This window comes from Myotis nattereri, assembly GCF_964212035.1.
Source record: "Myotis nattereri genome assembly, chromosome: 21".
Lineage (NCBI taxonomy): Eukaryota > Metazoa > Chordata > Mammalia > Chiroptera > Vespertilionidae > Myotis > Myotis nattereri.
The window spans coordinates 831384-848155 of record NC_138097.1 but is presented as its reverse complement, the minus strand read 5'-3'; the positions used below and the strand labels follow the sequence as shown (position 1 = coordinate 848155).

Here is a 16772-nt window from a genome sequence, read left to right as displayed (position 1 = left end):
GGTGCACGGGCAGGTGGGAAGCCCGGCTTCCCCGGGCAGGTGGTCGCCTGCCTCAGATGCTTCACTCACACCCTCCTGCTCCCAGTGCGGCCCGTGGACCAGCGGGGGGCGCCCCCTGGAGCCTGTCGGCCACTCAGGGCAGAGCCGCCGGGAGGTCAGCGCCCGCTCCCACGTGCAAGGGTGGAGGGGCCCTGGGGAGCCGCTCACCCTTCCCCCACGGAGAACCCCACACGAATTCTGTTTCATCCGGAACTACAGGCCCGAATCCAAAAATCGGGGACCGTCTGGGAGACGTCAGACCGTCTCCGCCCCTCCCAGGCTCCGACGTCTCCATGAGGGAGGAGTCGGACACGGACCAGAACCAGAGTGACGAGGCCGACCCTGAGACGTCGCCCACCAAATCCCCGACGACACCCAAGCCCGTCAAAAGCAAAAATCCCTCAGGTACCGCTCACCAGAGGGCGTGCGGGGCCGGGCAGGGACCAGGTGGGCGGGCAGGAGAGAGAGAGAGAGAGAGAGAGAGCCACTGGGCCCCACGCCCCGTAACCCGGGGCGACCATGGGACTGGGTGGGTCCTGCTCTTACACCCGGCACTCACCCCTGGCCCCAGACAGGATGCGCAACCCGCCCCACAGGGGACCGGAGGGCCAGCACCCAGGGCCACTCCTGGGAGCCCCATCGAGGGGCCGGGTTATTCCCATTTTTCTTCTTTTCCTTTTTTTTTTTTTATTTCAGAGGAAGGAACGGAGTAGGGAGAGAGAGAGAGAGAGACATTAATGATGAGAGAGAATCGCCGATCGGCTGCCTCCTGCACCCCCCACACTGGGGATGGAGCCCGCAACCCGGACATGTGCCCAGCGAACCCTGACCTCCTGGTTCACAGGTCGACGCTCAATCACTGAGCCACACCGGCCAGCCTAACAGGCATTATTGATAGCATCTGCGGACACAGAGCTTTTTGCACGGTCCCAGTACCTCCTTTCACCTTCACCTGCCCCCTCGAGGGCGTGTTCCTACCCCCACTGTCCACAGATTGATTGCCTCCTGAGACCAGAGAGGTTAAGTAGCTACCCGAGGCCACACAGCATGTAGGCGAGGACGCGGCGTGTGCCCGGCTGGGTCTGGGACAGCAGGGAGAGGCAGGGAGATGGCGGGGAGATGGAGGGGGTGGCACAGGGGGGGCGGGTAGGGCACACACCCCTCCCCAGCTCGGCCCTGCCCCCGCCCTGGGACCCTGGCCTTCCTTCCTCCCCAGAGTTCCCCTTCTTTTCCTACAACAACGGGGTGGTCATGAGGTCCTGTCGCGAGCTGGACAACAGCCGCAGCGGCCTGTCGGCGGCCTCCGCCTTCGCCATCGCCACCTCGGGCGCCAACGAGGGCACCCCCAACAAGGAGAAGTACCGGCGGATGTCCTTGGCCAGCACAGGTGCGGGGCGGGGGCTCGCTCACCCCTCTCCTCGTGGGCAGCCTGTGCCCAGAGGGAGGCCCGCTCCCCACGGCGCCCGGGCACCCCCCCCTCCCACTCGCGCACGTGGGGGGCCCCGGTGGGCGGGGACGGGCTCTGTCCGCCAGGCCCGGGGTAGGAGGTGAGGCGAGTGGGAGGCGGGTTCCGTGTCCCCGTGACCCCCTGCCCTGTGCCGCCAGGCTTCCCCCCGGACCAGAGGAACGGGGACAAGGAGTTCGTGATCCGCAGGGCGGCCACCAACCGCGTGCTCAACGTGCTGCGGCACTGGGTGTCCAAGCACGCGCAGGTGGGCGGGGCCGGGCCGGGTGGGCGGGGCCAGGTGGGCGGGGGCGGGCACTCGGTGTCCAAGCACGCACAGGTGGGCGGGGCCGAGATGGGCGGGGCCGGGGCCGGGTGGGCGGGGCCATGTGGGCGGGGCGGGCACTGGGTGCCAAGCACGCGCAGGTGGGCGGGGCCCGGGGAGGTGGGCGGGCAGAAAGTGGGTGGGCGTGGCCGGGCACTGGGTGTCCAAGCATGCGCAGGTGGGCGGGGCCTGGACAGGTGGGCGGGGCCAGGCACTGGGTGTCCCAGCACACAGGTGGGCGGGGCAGGGGATGGGCGGGCGGGGCCAGGTGGGGGGGGCGGGCACTGGGTGTCCCAGCACGTGCAGGTGGGCGGGGACAGGACAGGTGGGTGGGGCTGGGCACTGGGTGTCCAAGCACGCGCAGGTGGGCGGGGCCATGGCGGGACAAGGGATGGATGGACATGGGGGTGGGCACGAAGCTGGGCACAGGGGCGGCGGGGACAGGGGCGTGGGCACAGATCTGGGAAGAGGGGGCGGCGAGGGCAGCGGGAGGGGAAGCCAGGGCGCCATCTGCCGTCTCAGACCCCGGGGAGGGGACCAGGGACATTCAAGGGCAGGCGCACCCAGCCTCTGGGACGTGGGAAGCAGGGCTGCTGGGCTCCTGTCTCGGGTGCAAAGTAGGTCTACCTCCCAGGGCCCCGCCCAGCCCCGGGCTCCCAGGCACAGGCAGCCACGCGTGAGCCTTTCACGGAAGGTCTGCGGGCGCCGCTGGGGCCCCGTGAGAAGGGAGTGAGGGGGCGCCTCCGCGGGTGGGACTGGAAACCGCCGCCTCCCCGGCCTGAGCCGGGACCCCTCGGGCAGCTGGGACGGAGTGGCCACAGCCGGCGCCTCTCCCGCAGGACTTTGAGACCAACAAGGAGCTCAAGAGCAAGGTGGTTGGCTTCCTGGAGGAGGTGACGCGCAACCCCGAGCTGCTGACCCAGGAGCGGAAGGCGGCCGCCAACATCGTGCGGTGGGGCCTGGGGCTGGATGAGCTGGGACGGGCTCGGGGGTGGGATTAGCCGGCCGCTGACTCACAGGGGTGGCCAGCAGCCTGGGGCAGTCACCCCTGGAGCAGCCAGGCAGGAGAGCCTGCAGGCGTCTGTGCAGGGGCCGGCAGGGGCTGCCCCGGAGGCCAGGTGGGTGCCTGGAGTCCAGGTGGGTGCAGACAGCTCATCTCTGCGTCTGGCCCCCAGGACTCTGACGCAGGAGGACCCCGGGGACAACCAGATCACGCTGGAGGAGATCACGCAGCTGGTGAGCCGGGCCTGCCCTGCCCCCGCCCGCTGCCCCCCAGGCTCCCTGAGCAAGCACAGCCACCCTGCCCAGATCCTGCCCCATCCCCAGGGCAGCTCGGGGGGCTCGTCTGGAACCCACCCTCACCCCTGGGGCGGGAAGGGGGTTGCACAGACACGGCTCCTCTCAGACTGGCCCTGGGAGAAGGGGTCGCCCTGCACCTCCCTGCAGGGGAGCGGCTGCCCTGGGCCCCTGCCCCCCATGGGGTCCGGCTGGACTATTCACCCCTGGAGGGCAACAGCCTGAGACTCTTCCGGACCAAGTGCCCCTGAGCTGCCGGGCCCTGGGGGCCCGTGTGCGGCACGTCCCGCTTGGAGGAGGCTCCGGTGGCCTCAGAGCGCCTTCTTGCTGTGAGGGCTCCGCCAAGCCCTGCGAAGGGGGAAGGAGGCTGTACCCCCACCCCGCCCCCCACCTCTGCTCCCAGGCTCACCCTCTTTCCTAGGCCCCAGCAGAGGGAGCCCTGGCCGGTGTGGCTCAGTGGATAGAGCGTCGGCCTGCGGACTGAAGGGTCCCGGGTTCGATTCCGGTCAAGGGCACATCCCCAGTGGGGGGCGTGCAGGAGGCGGCTGATCAATGTTTCTCTCTCATCGATATTCCTGACTCTCTGTCCCTCTCCCTTCCTCTCTGTAAAAAAATCAATAAAATATATTTTTTAAAAGAATAACTATTAAAAGAATATAGGTTATAAAAACAGGAGCGGGGGAGCTGAGGGGGCAGCCTGCCCCTCCTGCCCAGCACACCTTCTCCCAGCCAGGCCTCCTCTCCCATCTGGTCTGCCAGGAGGGGCCTCCCAGTCACACCCCTCCATCCACCTGCCCCCCCCCCATCAGTGGCGATCCCCTGGGGAGGTGTCTGGAAGCCAGGAGGTAGCCCCACCCGGCTACGTGGGGCTAACGGGGACCTGGCCCCCCACAGGCCGCGGGCGTGAAGGCCGAGCCCTTTGAGAACCACTCGGCCCTGGAGATCGCGGAGCAGCTGACCCTGCTGGACCACCTGGTCTTCAAGAAGATCCCTTACGAGTGAGTGCGTGGGGCGGTGCGGGCCTCCCCGCCTCCCCCCCCCCCCCAGATGACAGCCTCGGAAGCAAAGGGACCCCGAGGGCCGCCTGACGCCTCCGCCTGGGGCCCCTCCCGTGTCCTGCAGGGAGTTCTTCGGACAAGGCTGGATGAAGCTGGAGAAGAACGAGAGGACGCCCTACATCATGAAAACCACGAAGCACTTCAACGACGTGAGTGTGGCGGCCGCCCTTTCTCTCTGGTTCGCCCCGCAGGAGCCCGAGGGGCTGGGCGGAGAAGGGACACACCCCCCACACCCCACCCCATCCCTGCTCCTCCCAGCAGCTTCCTGGGGAGACCGCCCACATGAGGGAAGGAGATTGGGAGGGACAGGGTGAGGGCCCTGCTGTGCTCACTTTTTATTTTTTTAATACATTTTTATTGATGTCAGAGAGGCAGGGACAGGGAGAGAGACAGAAACATCCGTGATGAGAGAGAGTCACCGATCGGCTGCCTCCTGCACGCCCCACACTGGGGATGGAGCCCTCCACCCGGGCCTGTGCCCTGACCGGGAATCGAACCGTGACCTCCTGGTTCGTAGGTCGACACTGAGCCACTGAGCCACACCGGCTCTTCCGTTTCTTTCTGACACAGTATACGCTCCTCCGTGGCGGGTTAACCGTGGCCTGAGACTGTTTCATCTCCTGGCACAGACATTTCTGCTGTTTCCGGTCCCTCTGGCCTCAGGTCCTCTCTCTGCCTGACAGGCTAGCTAGCACCTCCTTCAGGGCCAGCACCCGGGAGGGTGAGGCAGGCAGGTGCCCAGGGGCGGATCCCAAGGAGCCACCACCCTCCCGTGGCTGTTGCTGCCCCACCAGCGGCCTCCAGTCCAGGCCCCTAAGACAGTGCATCTCGTTCGTGGATTTAGCGAGAGGCCTCTCCTATGTCCCCATTTAGGATAATGTGCGTCACACGTTGCTTTTGGAAAATGGCATCTTGCCCTGGCCAGTGTGGCTCAGTGGATAGAGCGTCAGCCCTTGGACGGAGGGGGCCCGGGTTCGATTCTGGTCGGGGCCTCATGCCCGGGATGAGGGCTCCATCCCCAGTGGGGGGCGTGCAGGAGGCAGCCGATCCGTGATTCTCTCTCATCATGGATGTTTCTCTCTCTCTCCTTCCCTCTCCCTTCCTCTCTGAAATCAATCCTATATAATAAAAACCTAATACACAAATCGACCGGCAGAACAACCAGTGGAACAAGTGGTTGCTATGATGCACACTGACCACCAGGGGGCAGACGCTCAACACAGGAGCTGCCCCCAGCCTGCAGGCCCCAGGCCGGCCAAAGCGGGTGCCAGCAGGACGCCGCCCTCCCCAATCGCCCCACCAGTCGCCCCACAGATGGCCCTGATCACCCGCCAGGCCTAGGGACCCTACCCGTGCATGAATTTCGTGCATTGGGCTTCTAGTAAAAATATATTTTTTTAAAAAGAAAAGAAAAATGGCATCTCTATATTTCCCTTTGGGAATCTGACCTTTTTCTTCATTATTCAGACCTATGATAGCCTTCGGTGCCTGTGTGTTACTTGTTTGTTTCTCATATCCCGTCCCACCTGCATCCCAGGTAATTCACAGATTCCCGCCGGTAGTTTGAAGATAATCGGTTTTCACTGTATCCTCTCACTGGTCTGCCTCATTCTGAGAAAAGCTTCTCAGGCCTGTCTGTGGAGTCCGTCGCTGCTCTTTCGGGACTTTCAGATCGTCCGCAGATCACGGTGACCTGTCGCCTTGGCGACACGCGTTCCTCTCACCCTTATTTTTTTCTTGTCGTATCTCATGGGCTTCAAGATCAGTAACCTGATCGCGTCCGAAATCATCCGGAACGAAGACATCAGCGCCCGGGTGAGCGCCATCGAGAAGTGGGTGGCCGTGGCCGACATCTGCCGCTGCCTGCACAACTACAACGCCGTCCTGGAGATCACCTCCTCCATGAACCGCAGCGCCATCTTCCGGCTGAAGAAGACGTGGCTCAAAGTCTCCAAGCAGGTGTGGGCGGGCGGCCGGGGCTGGGCCGGGGCAGGGAGGCCAGGGCGCTGGACACTGGGCAGCCGTCGGTGGACAGAGGACAGCGTGAGGGCCAGCACTCCCGGGCACAACAGAGACCCACTCGGGCATCGCCTGGGACCAGGTAGCAGGCCCACAGGTGTGGCACGGGGGCCGAGCGTCCGTAACTCCCACTTGAAGAATGAATACCCCAGCCCTAGCCGGCTTGGCTCAGTGGATAGAGCGTCAGCCTGCAGACTGAAGGGTCCCAGGTTCGATTCCAGCCAAGGGCACATGTCCAGGTTGCGGGCTCGATCCCCAGTAGGGGGCATGCAGGAGGCAGCCGGTCAGTGATTCTCTCTCATCACTGATGTTTCTCTCTCTCTCTCTCCTTCTCCCTTCCTCTCTGAAATTAAAAAAAAAAAAAAATGAACGAATACCCCAAAATGGGGACTATAAGGGCTTGACTATTGGTCCCAACAGTCTTCTCCTTGAGCTGGGACAAGCGTGGGGGCTTCGTGGGGACCCCAGCCCACACCTGGGACATCCTGCCGGTGGCTGAGATGGTGCTCGGGGATCCCGAGGCCCCTCCTCAGGACCCTGACCTGCCCAGACCCCTGCCCACCAGAGCACCAGGCGGTCCCTGCTACCCACCGGCCAGTTGGCCATCTTCAATGGGGGCCTTGATCTTGATTTATTCAAAACACGGTCTGAAGACCCATAGGAGGGTCCTGCCTGGGGACTGAGGGCCCTGCCAGGGTCCGAGGGGCAGTTCTGAAAGCTGGGGGTGTCATTGGCACCTGGGGGGGTGCGCCAGCCACAGCGGGCATGTGTGCGGGGGCAGGGCGGGCACCACAGGGGCCAGGGCCAGCCTCCGGGGCCCCGTGACTTTCTGTTTTGTTCTGTTTGTTAATCGTCACCTGAGGGTATTTTTCCATTGATTTATAGAGAGAGAGGAAGGGAGGGGGAGAGACAGAGAGAAACATCCATGTGAGAGGGAGACATCGATGGGTTTCCTCCTGCACGTGCCCCGAACCGGGCCGGGGTTCGAACCTGAGACCGAGATACGTGCCCTTGAACGGGAATTGAACCTGAGACCCTTTGGTCTGCGGGCCAGCACGCTAACCACTGAGCCACACCGCCAGAGCACCTGGGGACTTTTTTTTGCTGTCTTTTTCCTAAATTCCTGAATGTGGGCGGGGTCCCGATAGAGAAACGTGAAGGTGTGAGAAGCCCAGCAATTACTCTGGGTGCCGGCTTCCAGGGGTGACCCACCAAGTCCTCCTCCAACCTCCGGGTCTTGCCGGCGCCCCACTTCCCTGTGTGTGTGTGTGGAGGGTATGTGTGTGGGCACAAGGATCCTCAGGAGTTTGGGGTCACAGCTCCCAGGCCCAGGGAGGGCCCCAAAGGAACCCCTGACTCCGCCCACGGAGGGCAGAGCACACGTGGTCTTGGACACAGCCTTGGAGGCACAGGGCGCGGAGTGGGGGCGCAGGGAGCGTGGGGCGCGTGGAGTGGGGGCGCAGGGAGCGTGGGGCGCGCGGAGTGGGGGCGCAGGGAGTGGGAGCATAGGAAGTGGGGCACAGGGAGTGGGGGCGCAGGGAGCGTGGGGCGCGCGGAGTGGGGGCGCAGGGAGCGTGGGGCGCGCGGAGTGGGGGCGCAGGGAGCGTGGGGCGCGCGGAGTGGGGGCGCAGGGAGTGGGAGCATAGGAAGTGGGGCACAGGGAGTGGGGGCGCGCAGAGTGGGGTGTAGGGAGTGGGGGCGCAGGGAGTGGGGGCCTGCAGAGTGGGGCGCAGGGAGTGGGAGCCTGCAGAGTGGGGGCCTGCAGAGTGGGGTGCAGGGAGTGGGGGCATGCAGAGTGGGGGCGCAGCGAGTGTGGGGCGCGCGGAGTGGGGGCGCAGGGAGTGGGCACGCAGAGTGGGGGCGCAGGGAGTGGGGGTACAGAGTGGGGCGCGGGCCGCGGGCTAGAGCGCCTCTAACTCCGCAGACGAAAGCGCTGATCGACAAGCTGCAGAAGCTGGTGTCCTCCGACGGCCGGTTTAAGAACCTGCGAGAAGCGCTGAAGAAGTGAGTGTGTCCCCCGACCGTCACCTCCCCGCGGGGCCTGCGCCGCCGGCATTCACCCCCCGCACCCCATCTGCCTGGAGCAGGAGTCTGTCTGTCTGTGTGTCTGTGTGTCCGTCTGTCTCCCCCCAGATCCCCCCCCCCCCCCCGCGGGCCAGCCTTGTCCTCCACCCTCTGCCGGAGAAACTCCCTCGGGGCCCTTCCCGGACAGGCCCAGGGAGGACCCGGGCGTCAGAGTCCTTGATTCTAAAATGCACGGTTTGGGGATTTTTATTTTTCTTTAACATTTTAGTATTTCTGACACTGGGATACGTCTTACAGGCGCCGACTCTCTCGAATAGGAGTGTGTTTTTACTTCCTGTACTTGGGAATCGGGCCTCAAAACAAAAGTGACGCCCTGGCCCGTGTGGTTCAGTGGTTAGAGCGTCGGCCTGCGCACAGGAGGGCCGCGGGGTCGATTCCTGGTCGAGGGCAGGTACCTCGGTTGCAGATTTTTAAAAATTACTTTTATTTATTTATTTGGTTAATCCTCACCTGAGGCTATTTTTCCACTGATTTTTGTCGTCGTTGTTGTTGTTTAGAGAGAGTGGAAGGGAGGGGGAGAGACGGAGAGAGAGAAACATCGATGTGAGAGAGACACATCCCTGGGCTGCCTCCCCCCTGCACCCGGGCCGAGGATGAGCCTCCAGCGGAGATACGTGCCCTTGACCGGCATTGAACCCGAGACCCTCCGGTCCGCAGGCCGATGCCCTGTCCACTGAGCCACACCGGCCAGGGCTCGGGTTTGGGTTTGATCGCCAGTCCCGGCCGGGATGCGGGAGAGGCAGCCAGTCCGTGTGTCTATCTTCCTCTCCACTCTCCCGAGATCAGCGGGACAGACAGCCTGGGTGAGGGTCAGACAGTAAGTCCCTTCCCGGACAGTGAGTGCATCTTAGAATCAAAGAAACGCCCTTCGGCCCATCACTGCCCCTCGGTCTGCAGAACCCGCCCCCCCGCCCCCCCTCCGCCCCTGCAGCTCGTCCACGTGCCCCTGAGGGTGCTCAGCCCCGGCGGGTCCCCGAGAGCAGGGGGGGACCCGGCCTGTGCCCGGCAGGGCGGCCAGCAACCTCCTGGCCCCGCCCCCGAGATGCCAGCGACCCCGCCCCCAGTGACCCCCGCCCCCAGCGACCCCGCCCCCAGCGACCCCTGCCCCCAGTGACCCCCGCCCCCAGCGACCCCGCCCCCAGCGACCCTGCCCTCAGTGACCCCCACCCCCAGTGACCCCGCCCCGTGACCCTGCCCTCAGTGACCCCGCCCTCAGTGACCCCGCCCCCAGCGACCCCTGCCCTCAGCGACCCCCACCCCCAGTGACCCCGCCCCCAGCGACCCCTGCCCTCAGCGACCCCGCCCCGTGACCCCGCCCCCAGCGACCCCGCCCCCAGCGACCCCTGTCCCAGTGACTCCCACCCCCAGCGACCCACACCCCCAGCGACCCCACCCCCAGCGACCCCGCCCCAGCGACCCCGCCCCCAGCGACCCCGCCCCCAGTGACCCCCACCCCCAGCGACGACCCCAGGAGAGCCCCGACATTGCCAAACGCCCCCTGGAGGCCAACCTCCGCTGACAGGCCCCCTCCTGCGTCCCCCCCAGACCAGGACCCCGGAGCTGGTGTCCGGCCTCCCCAGGGCAGCAGGGGGGCCCTGGACACCCGAGGCCCAGCTCACAGGAGGGGGGCTGCCATGCCCCCTGGCGGCTCTGCCTGTCCCCACTCTCCCCGCGCGACTGGCTACCCCTGGGCCCTGGAGAGACACCGGGAGACCCTGGTTACCATGGAGACCCGGACGCCTCCCGTCTCCCCAGGGGCCCCAGGGTGCCCGCCGATGGGGAGCCCCGCTCCGGGCTCAGCCCTGGGCCCGCCTGTCCGTCTGTCCCTCCCCGCGTCCTCCCGCGTCTGGTCTGTCCGCCGGCTCCGCGTCCATGGCCTGACCATCGCCCTCTGTTTGTGTCCTCAGACCACGTTGCCCCTCCGTGCTGCCCGCCGTGTGCCCCCCGCCCGGGCTCCCGGAGCCCCGTGGACGGTGCTTGTGGGGAGCTCCCCTCCGTGCATTCACCACCCGTGCGTCCGTGCGTCCGCCCGCCCCCGGCGCCTCCATCCGCCTCCATCCGCCTCCTTCACATGGCTTCTCGGCCGCCCGCTGCCTCCGCCTCCAGGCCCGCGGGCCCCATTCTGTCTGCGTCCCCACCCTCCCCGCCCCTCCCCCAGGGCCCCTGGGCCCCTGTAAGTGCCTCTCCCACGCCCGGCCCTGCCACGCGGGCACTGGGGGGAGAGGGCCCCCCAGACCTGAGCTCAGAGGGGTTCTCGCTTCAGGGACACGCGGCCCGCCCTGCAGAGGGGGGCGAGGTTGGGGCCACCTGAGGCCCTGGCTTCCCAGACGGCGAGCTGCGTGGGCACCGGGGGGTCTCCCCAGGCCGGGCACAGCGGGCGAGGGTAGGGGGGGCAGTTGTGGGCACAGACAGGGAGCTGGGAGGGGCCCCTTTCACTAACATACTCAGTGTTGTGCCAGCACCTGGCACGGGAGCGGGTCTCACTGCCTTTGCCGGCCAACACTGCACCCCAAGTCTCCCCCCCACCCCAGCCTCTCTTCTATTTTTTTAAATATATTTTTATTGATGTCAGAGAGGAAGGGAGAGGGAGAGAGAGAGAAACATCGATGCTGAGAGAATCACTGGTCCGCTGCCTCCTGCACACCCCCCACTGGGGATGGAGCCCGCCACCCGGGCCTGCGCCCTGAGCGGGAATCGAACCCTGACCTCCTGGTTCACAGGCCTCCGCCCTCCGGCCAGGCAATTCTACTTTTCTAGAAAAAGTATTTTTATTTTCATCTGGTCCACGCCCACGGCACTGACCTCAGCGCCCCTGAAGGGTCAAGAGCTGGGGCTTGAAACGCTCTCCCGTCCCTGCTCCCCAAACTCCGAGCTCCTCCAGCGGGAGCCCGCCGAACCCCGAACCCCGTAACGGTCTCGAACCGGTAACCGAGGGCCCGTGTGTGAGTGAAAACGCATGTCCCTGCGTTTGCCTCCAAGCTGCGACCCGCCCTGCGTCCCTTACCTGGGCATGTACCTCACCGACCTGGCCTTCATCGAGGAGGGGACCCCCAACTACACGGAGGACGGCCTGGTCAACTTCTCCAAGATGAGGATGGTGCGTTCCCCACGGCCCCCACCCGGCCCGGCCCCTCCCGTGAGAACCGGGGACCCGGGCAGCGAGCGGCTGGCGTGTGGCCGCCCGGGCAGCCTTCCCGCCTTCCTCCTGTGCTGCCCACCCCACAGACCAGCACACCGAGGCTGGGGGGGGGGGGGCGGCGGGGACCGGCCCCGGGCACCCCTCTGTCCAGGGCAGAGCCGGGACCAGAGCCCTGTCTGTCTGACCCCGGCCACACCTTCCTTCAGGCCCGTCCCCCTGTGCACGGACCGCGGGTCACGGGGGCGGGACAGGCACTCCGGCAGCTCCTCCCACGGCCGGGAGGTTTCACCTGTCCCCAGCGAGCAGCCTGGGCTCTCGGGGAGAGGGGAACCCCAGAGGGGGGCCGGGGGGCGCCTGGCTGCTCGCCATCCCTCCCCCTCTGCCCTCCCCCCTGGAGCCCCCACATGTATCGGGCTCCCCGCTTAATAGAGGGGCCTCTTGGGAGCCTGCACACAGTAGGCCCTCAGGACGGGAGGGAGGCGGAGGCCTTCAACCGTGGCCAGGACGCTGCCTGCAGCCTGAGCTGTGGCTGCTGGTCTGCCCTGCGGAGTGGGGGTGCCTGTCTGCCCTGCAGAGTGGGGGTGCCTGTCTGCCCTGGGGAGTGGGGGTGCCTGTCTGCCCTGCGTAGTGGGGGCGTCTGTCTGCCCTGGGGAATGGGGGTGCCTGTCTGCCCTGGGGAGTGGGGGTGCCTGTCTGCCCTGCGGAGTGGGGGTGCCTGTCTGCCCTGGGGAGTGGGGGTGCCTGTCTGCCCTGGGGAGTGGGGGTGCCTTTCTGCCCTGGGGAGTGGGGGTGGCACTGAGAGGGGAGCCTGTCTCCCTCCAGCACCCCCTTCCTCCCCGCAGATATCCCACATTATCCGAGAGATTCGCCAGTTCCAGCAAACCGCCTACAAGATAGAGCACCAGGCGAAGGTAAGGGGCGATGTCACTTCCGCTTTTGTTTTGTTTTTGTGGGTTTTTTAATATTTTTAAAAATTGATTTCAGAGAGGAAGAGAGGAGAGAGAGAGTTAGAAACATCCATGATGAGAGAGGATCATGGATCGGCTGCCTCCTGCACGCCACCCTCCTACCCCCACTGGGGATGGAGCCTGCAACCCGGGCCTGTGCCCTGACCGGGAATCGAACCCTGACCTCCTGGTTCACAGGTCGACGTTCAACCACTGAGCCACGCCGGCCGGGCTTAAAAATTCCTGCGGCCCCCATCAGCTGCATATCGCCAGCCTAACCACTGGGCAACATCTCCCTCGCTCTGAACTCATTCATTCTCTTAGGCCAGCATTTACTGAGCACCTGCTGTGTGCCAGGCCCGGCGTTGGGCCTGGGCCCCTTGCCTTACACTCTCCCGCGAGCCCCGTCAGCGATGCCAGGGACCCTCCCTGCTCTCAGACCCTTCCACCGGCAGCTTCGACTGTCACCCCCTAAAGCAGAACCTGAGCAGGAGACGACCCTGAGGCACATGACCTTGAAGGCGATTTGACCTTGAGCCAGCTCACTATGGAGGAGGGGTTGGGAGGGTGCAGATCTCTGTGGTCCGAGCAGGGCCGTTCCCAGAAGCTCCCGGCGAGGCGTGAAAGACGAGTCTGCCTCCGGGGCCGTGAGGCGCCCCACCCCGTCTTTCCCAGGGGTTACGGGTTCACCAGACCCCATCTGAGCTGCCTGCCTGCCTGCAGGGGCCGGCGGGAGCCCTGGGCAGACCTGTAACCGCTCATCGGTGGCTGGTACCAGCCCACGAGACCTCGGGCTCCAGCCCTCCCCCGGCAGCCAGCCGGACGCACCCAGGAGCCCGATGTATTTGATTTTTATTGTTAATCCTCACTGGAGGGCATTGTTCCCATTGATCCTTAGAGGGAGCAGGAGGGAGGGCCGGGGACGAGAGAGAGAGAGAGAGAGAGAGAGAGAGAGAGAGAGAGAGAGACAGACAGACAGACACATGGATTGAGAGAGACACATGTGAGAGAGACACATGGATTGGTTGCCGCACACACACACTGACCCAGGCCAGGGGTCACACCTGCAACCCAGGGACACGCCTTGACCAAGAACGGACCCTTCAGTGTGCAGGCTGGTGCGATAACCTTTGTGCAACCGGCCTGGCCAAGAGGTGGTTTTTCTAAGGGAGCGATCAGAAGAGTCCCAGCTGGCCAGTGCTGTACAGTGGTTGGAGCACTGGACCACGGACTGAAGGGTCGCGGGTTTGATTCCGGGCAAGGGCACATGCCCTGGTTGCAGGCTCCATCCCCTGCGCTGGTCGGGGTGCGGGCCGGAGGCAGCCAGTCAGGGTGTCCCTCTCACATTGATCTTCTTCTCTCTCGGTCTCGCCCCCTCCCTCACACTCGCTCTAAAAATCAATCCATGGAAAACATGGACTCGGGTGAGGACGAACAATGGCAACTCTATAATAATAAAAGGGTAATATGCTAATTAGACCAGACATCCTTCCAGACGTCACTCCGGATGTCCTCCCGGACAAAGCGGGGACCGGAGGGAAGCCAGCCCCGGTCCCGGGTGCCAGAGGGAAGCCCGTGCCGGCAGCTGGGGAAGGAAGGCCTGCTCTTGCCCGAATTTCATGCACCGGGCCTCTAGTAATATTAATAATAAGACAAGACCCCGCTTCACCCCTCTCGGCTGCCGGTGCCCCCCAGGAGTGCCTGGCTCCCGGGAGACCCCGGTGCCCACCGTCACGGGTTACACCCCCTCCCCCTCTCCCGCCCCGCCCTCAGGTCACCCAGTACCTGCTGGACCGGTCCTTCGTGATGGACGAGGAGAGCCTCTACGAGGCCTCCCTCCGCATCGAACCCAAGCTCCCCACCTGAGGCCGCCCGCCCGCCCGCCCGCGCCCCCCGGAGGCCGCCGGGCCGCACTGTACATACTCGTCCGTCTCTCCGGATCCTCCTCCTCCTCCTCCTCCTCCGTGTGCTTCTCCAAGGACACAGACCCGGCCCCGTCTTCGTTCCCGAACTGTGACTGCTCCGGCCCCCCCGACGCCGCCCGCCCAGCCCTGTCCACCGGCGGGGCCTGGTCCCTGCTCCCCGCCCCTCCCGCCCGGTCCGGCCCCACGGGCGGCAGGCCGTGCGCTCATGAACCTTCGGACACGTCCAGCTTCTGTCCCCCCCCAGCCGGGCCCAGCCGGCCACCAGCACCTCCCAGCATGTCCCATGTAGTTGCTACAACGGGGTGGGGTGGGGTGGGGGAGGTGGGACGGGGGGGCCATACCCCAAAGCCCAGCCATCGACGGATCTCCCCGTGGACGGCCACGTCCATCTCCCAAAGCCGCTGCGTGTCCGCCAGAGTCGCAGGCCTGGGGACTCATCGCCCCCCGATCTCCCGGGCGCCTGGACGCAAGGGGGTCCCCCCCAGCCCCCACCCGGGGAGACCCAGGCTCCGCGACACCCACACCCGCCCGGGCACCCCGTACTCCTTTGCTCTGGGAATCACACCAGACGGACAGACAGACGGACAGCGGGAACCAGGCCCCGAAACTCGCCGAGGAAAACGCAGGCACATCGCCAAGTCGACACCGGCCGACCGATTGCTGTCCCAGGTCCCTGCGAGCTGGGAACACGCACACGCACACACACGCGCGCACACGCACACACACGCCACTTCTCCTCCATCAGACGCCTCGTGCCCCCCCCGCCCCCCAGCCTCCCTGAGATGCTCCGCGTCCGTCTCTGACCCTGACCATCGCGCCCGCCGTAGCGTTTAGAGCCCCGTCCGGAGTGTGCCCTCCTGCCAAAGGCCCCTCGAGGCACATAGGCCCCCATGCTCACCCTGTGACCACCACCCCCGTTTTCTACGCGGGACAGAGGGCGGGGGGGGGGCGAGGAGGGGGGGCGAGGAGGGGGGGGGCAGGCGCTGTGGCAGCCCCAGGCCACGTCTGCCGTGAGCAATACCCACTGGTCTGAGGATTCTATTTCCCGCCCTACACCCTCTTTCCACGTCCGGCTCGTTTGGAGAAAAAAACAAACAAAACAAAAAAAAACACAGAAAAAGAACTTTCCGTTTTTTGTAAAGATGTACGTTTCCTGATTACCTCTTGCTAAATAAATCTATTCTATCTCAGGGTGAACAGTGAGTTTGGGGGTGTCCTTCCTTCCCGGGGAGGAATCTGAGGGGACACTTGGTCCCTATTGGGGGGGGTGTAGGCGTTGGGACCAGAACACAACCCAACAACATGAACCCAAGCGATTGCCGTAGTGTGTTATTGTTATTAATGTTGTGGGTGTGATGTTCTGGGCACCCTGAGGCCAGACCCTGAGAAGCCTGGCCGCCTCTGTCTATTTTCATTTTGTAAAATATATAGGGTGTCCCAAAATTCACGCAAGAAGTGATTTTGATAGAAAACACGGGTTTGTAATTAAAAATTGTAAATGTTTTATTGATTCATGAAGTAGACAGTCTAGGGTTATGTACGGAATAGCACATCGGGTCCATGGCCTCCCCGGCTTTGCTGGCACAGACGGTCTTCATGGGTCTTCCTTGTCCCTGCTCCTGGGCCGTCATTGGTACTTGGGGATGCTGATCCAATGGAAGGGATTGGCATCCAAGGGCAACAGATATGAGAATCTGATTCAATCAACCAAGTCAAATCAGGCTTTTATTTGTTGTTGTTGTTAATGCTCACGCAAAATTCAAATCTTGCGTGAATTTTGGGACACCCTATATTTTTATTGATGTCAGAGAGGAAGAGAGAGGGAAAGGGAGAGAGAGAAACATCCGTGATGAGAGAGAATCATGGATCGGCCGCCTCCTGCACGCCCCACACCGGGGATGGAGCCCGCAACCCGGGCATGTGCCCTGACCGGGAATTGAACTGTGACCTCCTGGTTCATAGGTCAATGCTCAACCACTGAGCCACACTGGCCGGGGCTAGGATATGTTTATATTGATTTTAGAGAGACAGGAAGGGAGAGAGACAGAAACATAACATCGCACGGCTTCCTCCGGTACACACCCCAACTAGGGGTGTGCCTGACCGGGAATCGAACCTGCAACCCTGGTGGACAGGGTGATGGCCAACCACCTGAGGCCCCGGCCAGGCCTCGCCCTGTGCTCACCGGTCCTGGTGCCTTTCCCGACGGTGCCCTGCGGAGGCCTCGATGCCGTGGGGGCAGGAGGCCCGGTGGCTGTTGTCACAGGAACACGAGGTACCACCCAGTCATCATCGGGCCCTGCATGTGGTGTGCACAGCTTGCCACACACGGCCACACGCACCCACACGCACCCACACGCACCCAGCCCCGGGCCTGAGTCCCCGACCACCGAGGGCGCCTGCCCAGTGAGGGGGACACCCACAAAGCAAGGAGCCCCCGTTCCAGCTCCAGCCCACGCTGCCCTGCAGGCTCCAGGCCCTCGCAGCCGACGCCC

General features: G+C 64.6%; 1 protein-coding gene across 1 annotated transcript in view; it reads left to right on the top strand.

Annotated features, from left to right (window-relative positions):
• The window catches only part of RASGRF1 (Ras protein specific guanine nucleotide releasing factor 1), a 55259-nt gene extending 39785 nt beyond the window's left edge, over nucleotides 1-15474 (top strand). The window contains exons 16-27 of the mRNA XM_081114915.1: nucleotides 259-444; nucleotides 1256-1426; nucleotides 1645-1751; nucleotides 2648-2760; nucleotides 2984-3044; nucleotides 3999-4102; nucleotides 4227-4311; nucleotides 5924-6121; nucleotides 8106-8185; nucleotides 11246-11363; nucleotides 12248-12316; nucleotides 14126-15474. Of these exons, the coding sequence (XP_080971041.1) occupies nucleotides 259-444; nucleotides 1256-1426; nucleotides 1645-1751; nucleotides 2648-2760; nucleotides 2984-3044; nucleotides 3999-4102; nucleotides 4227-4311; nucleotides 5924-6121; nucleotides 8106-8185; nucleotides 11246-11363; nucleotides 12248-12316; nucleotides 14126-14218 (1385 nt within the window). The 3' untranslated portion in view covers nucleotides 14219-15474. The remainder of the gene's footprint in view (nucleotides 1-258; nucleotides 445-1255; nucleotides 1427-1644; nucleotides 1752-2647; nucleotides 2761-2983; nucleotides 3045-3998; nucleotides 4103-4226; nucleotides 4312-5923; nucleotides 6122-8105; nucleotides 8186-11245; nucleotides 11364-12247; nucleotides 12317-14125) is intronic.
• Nucleotides 15475-16772: the final 1298 nt, after the last annotated feature.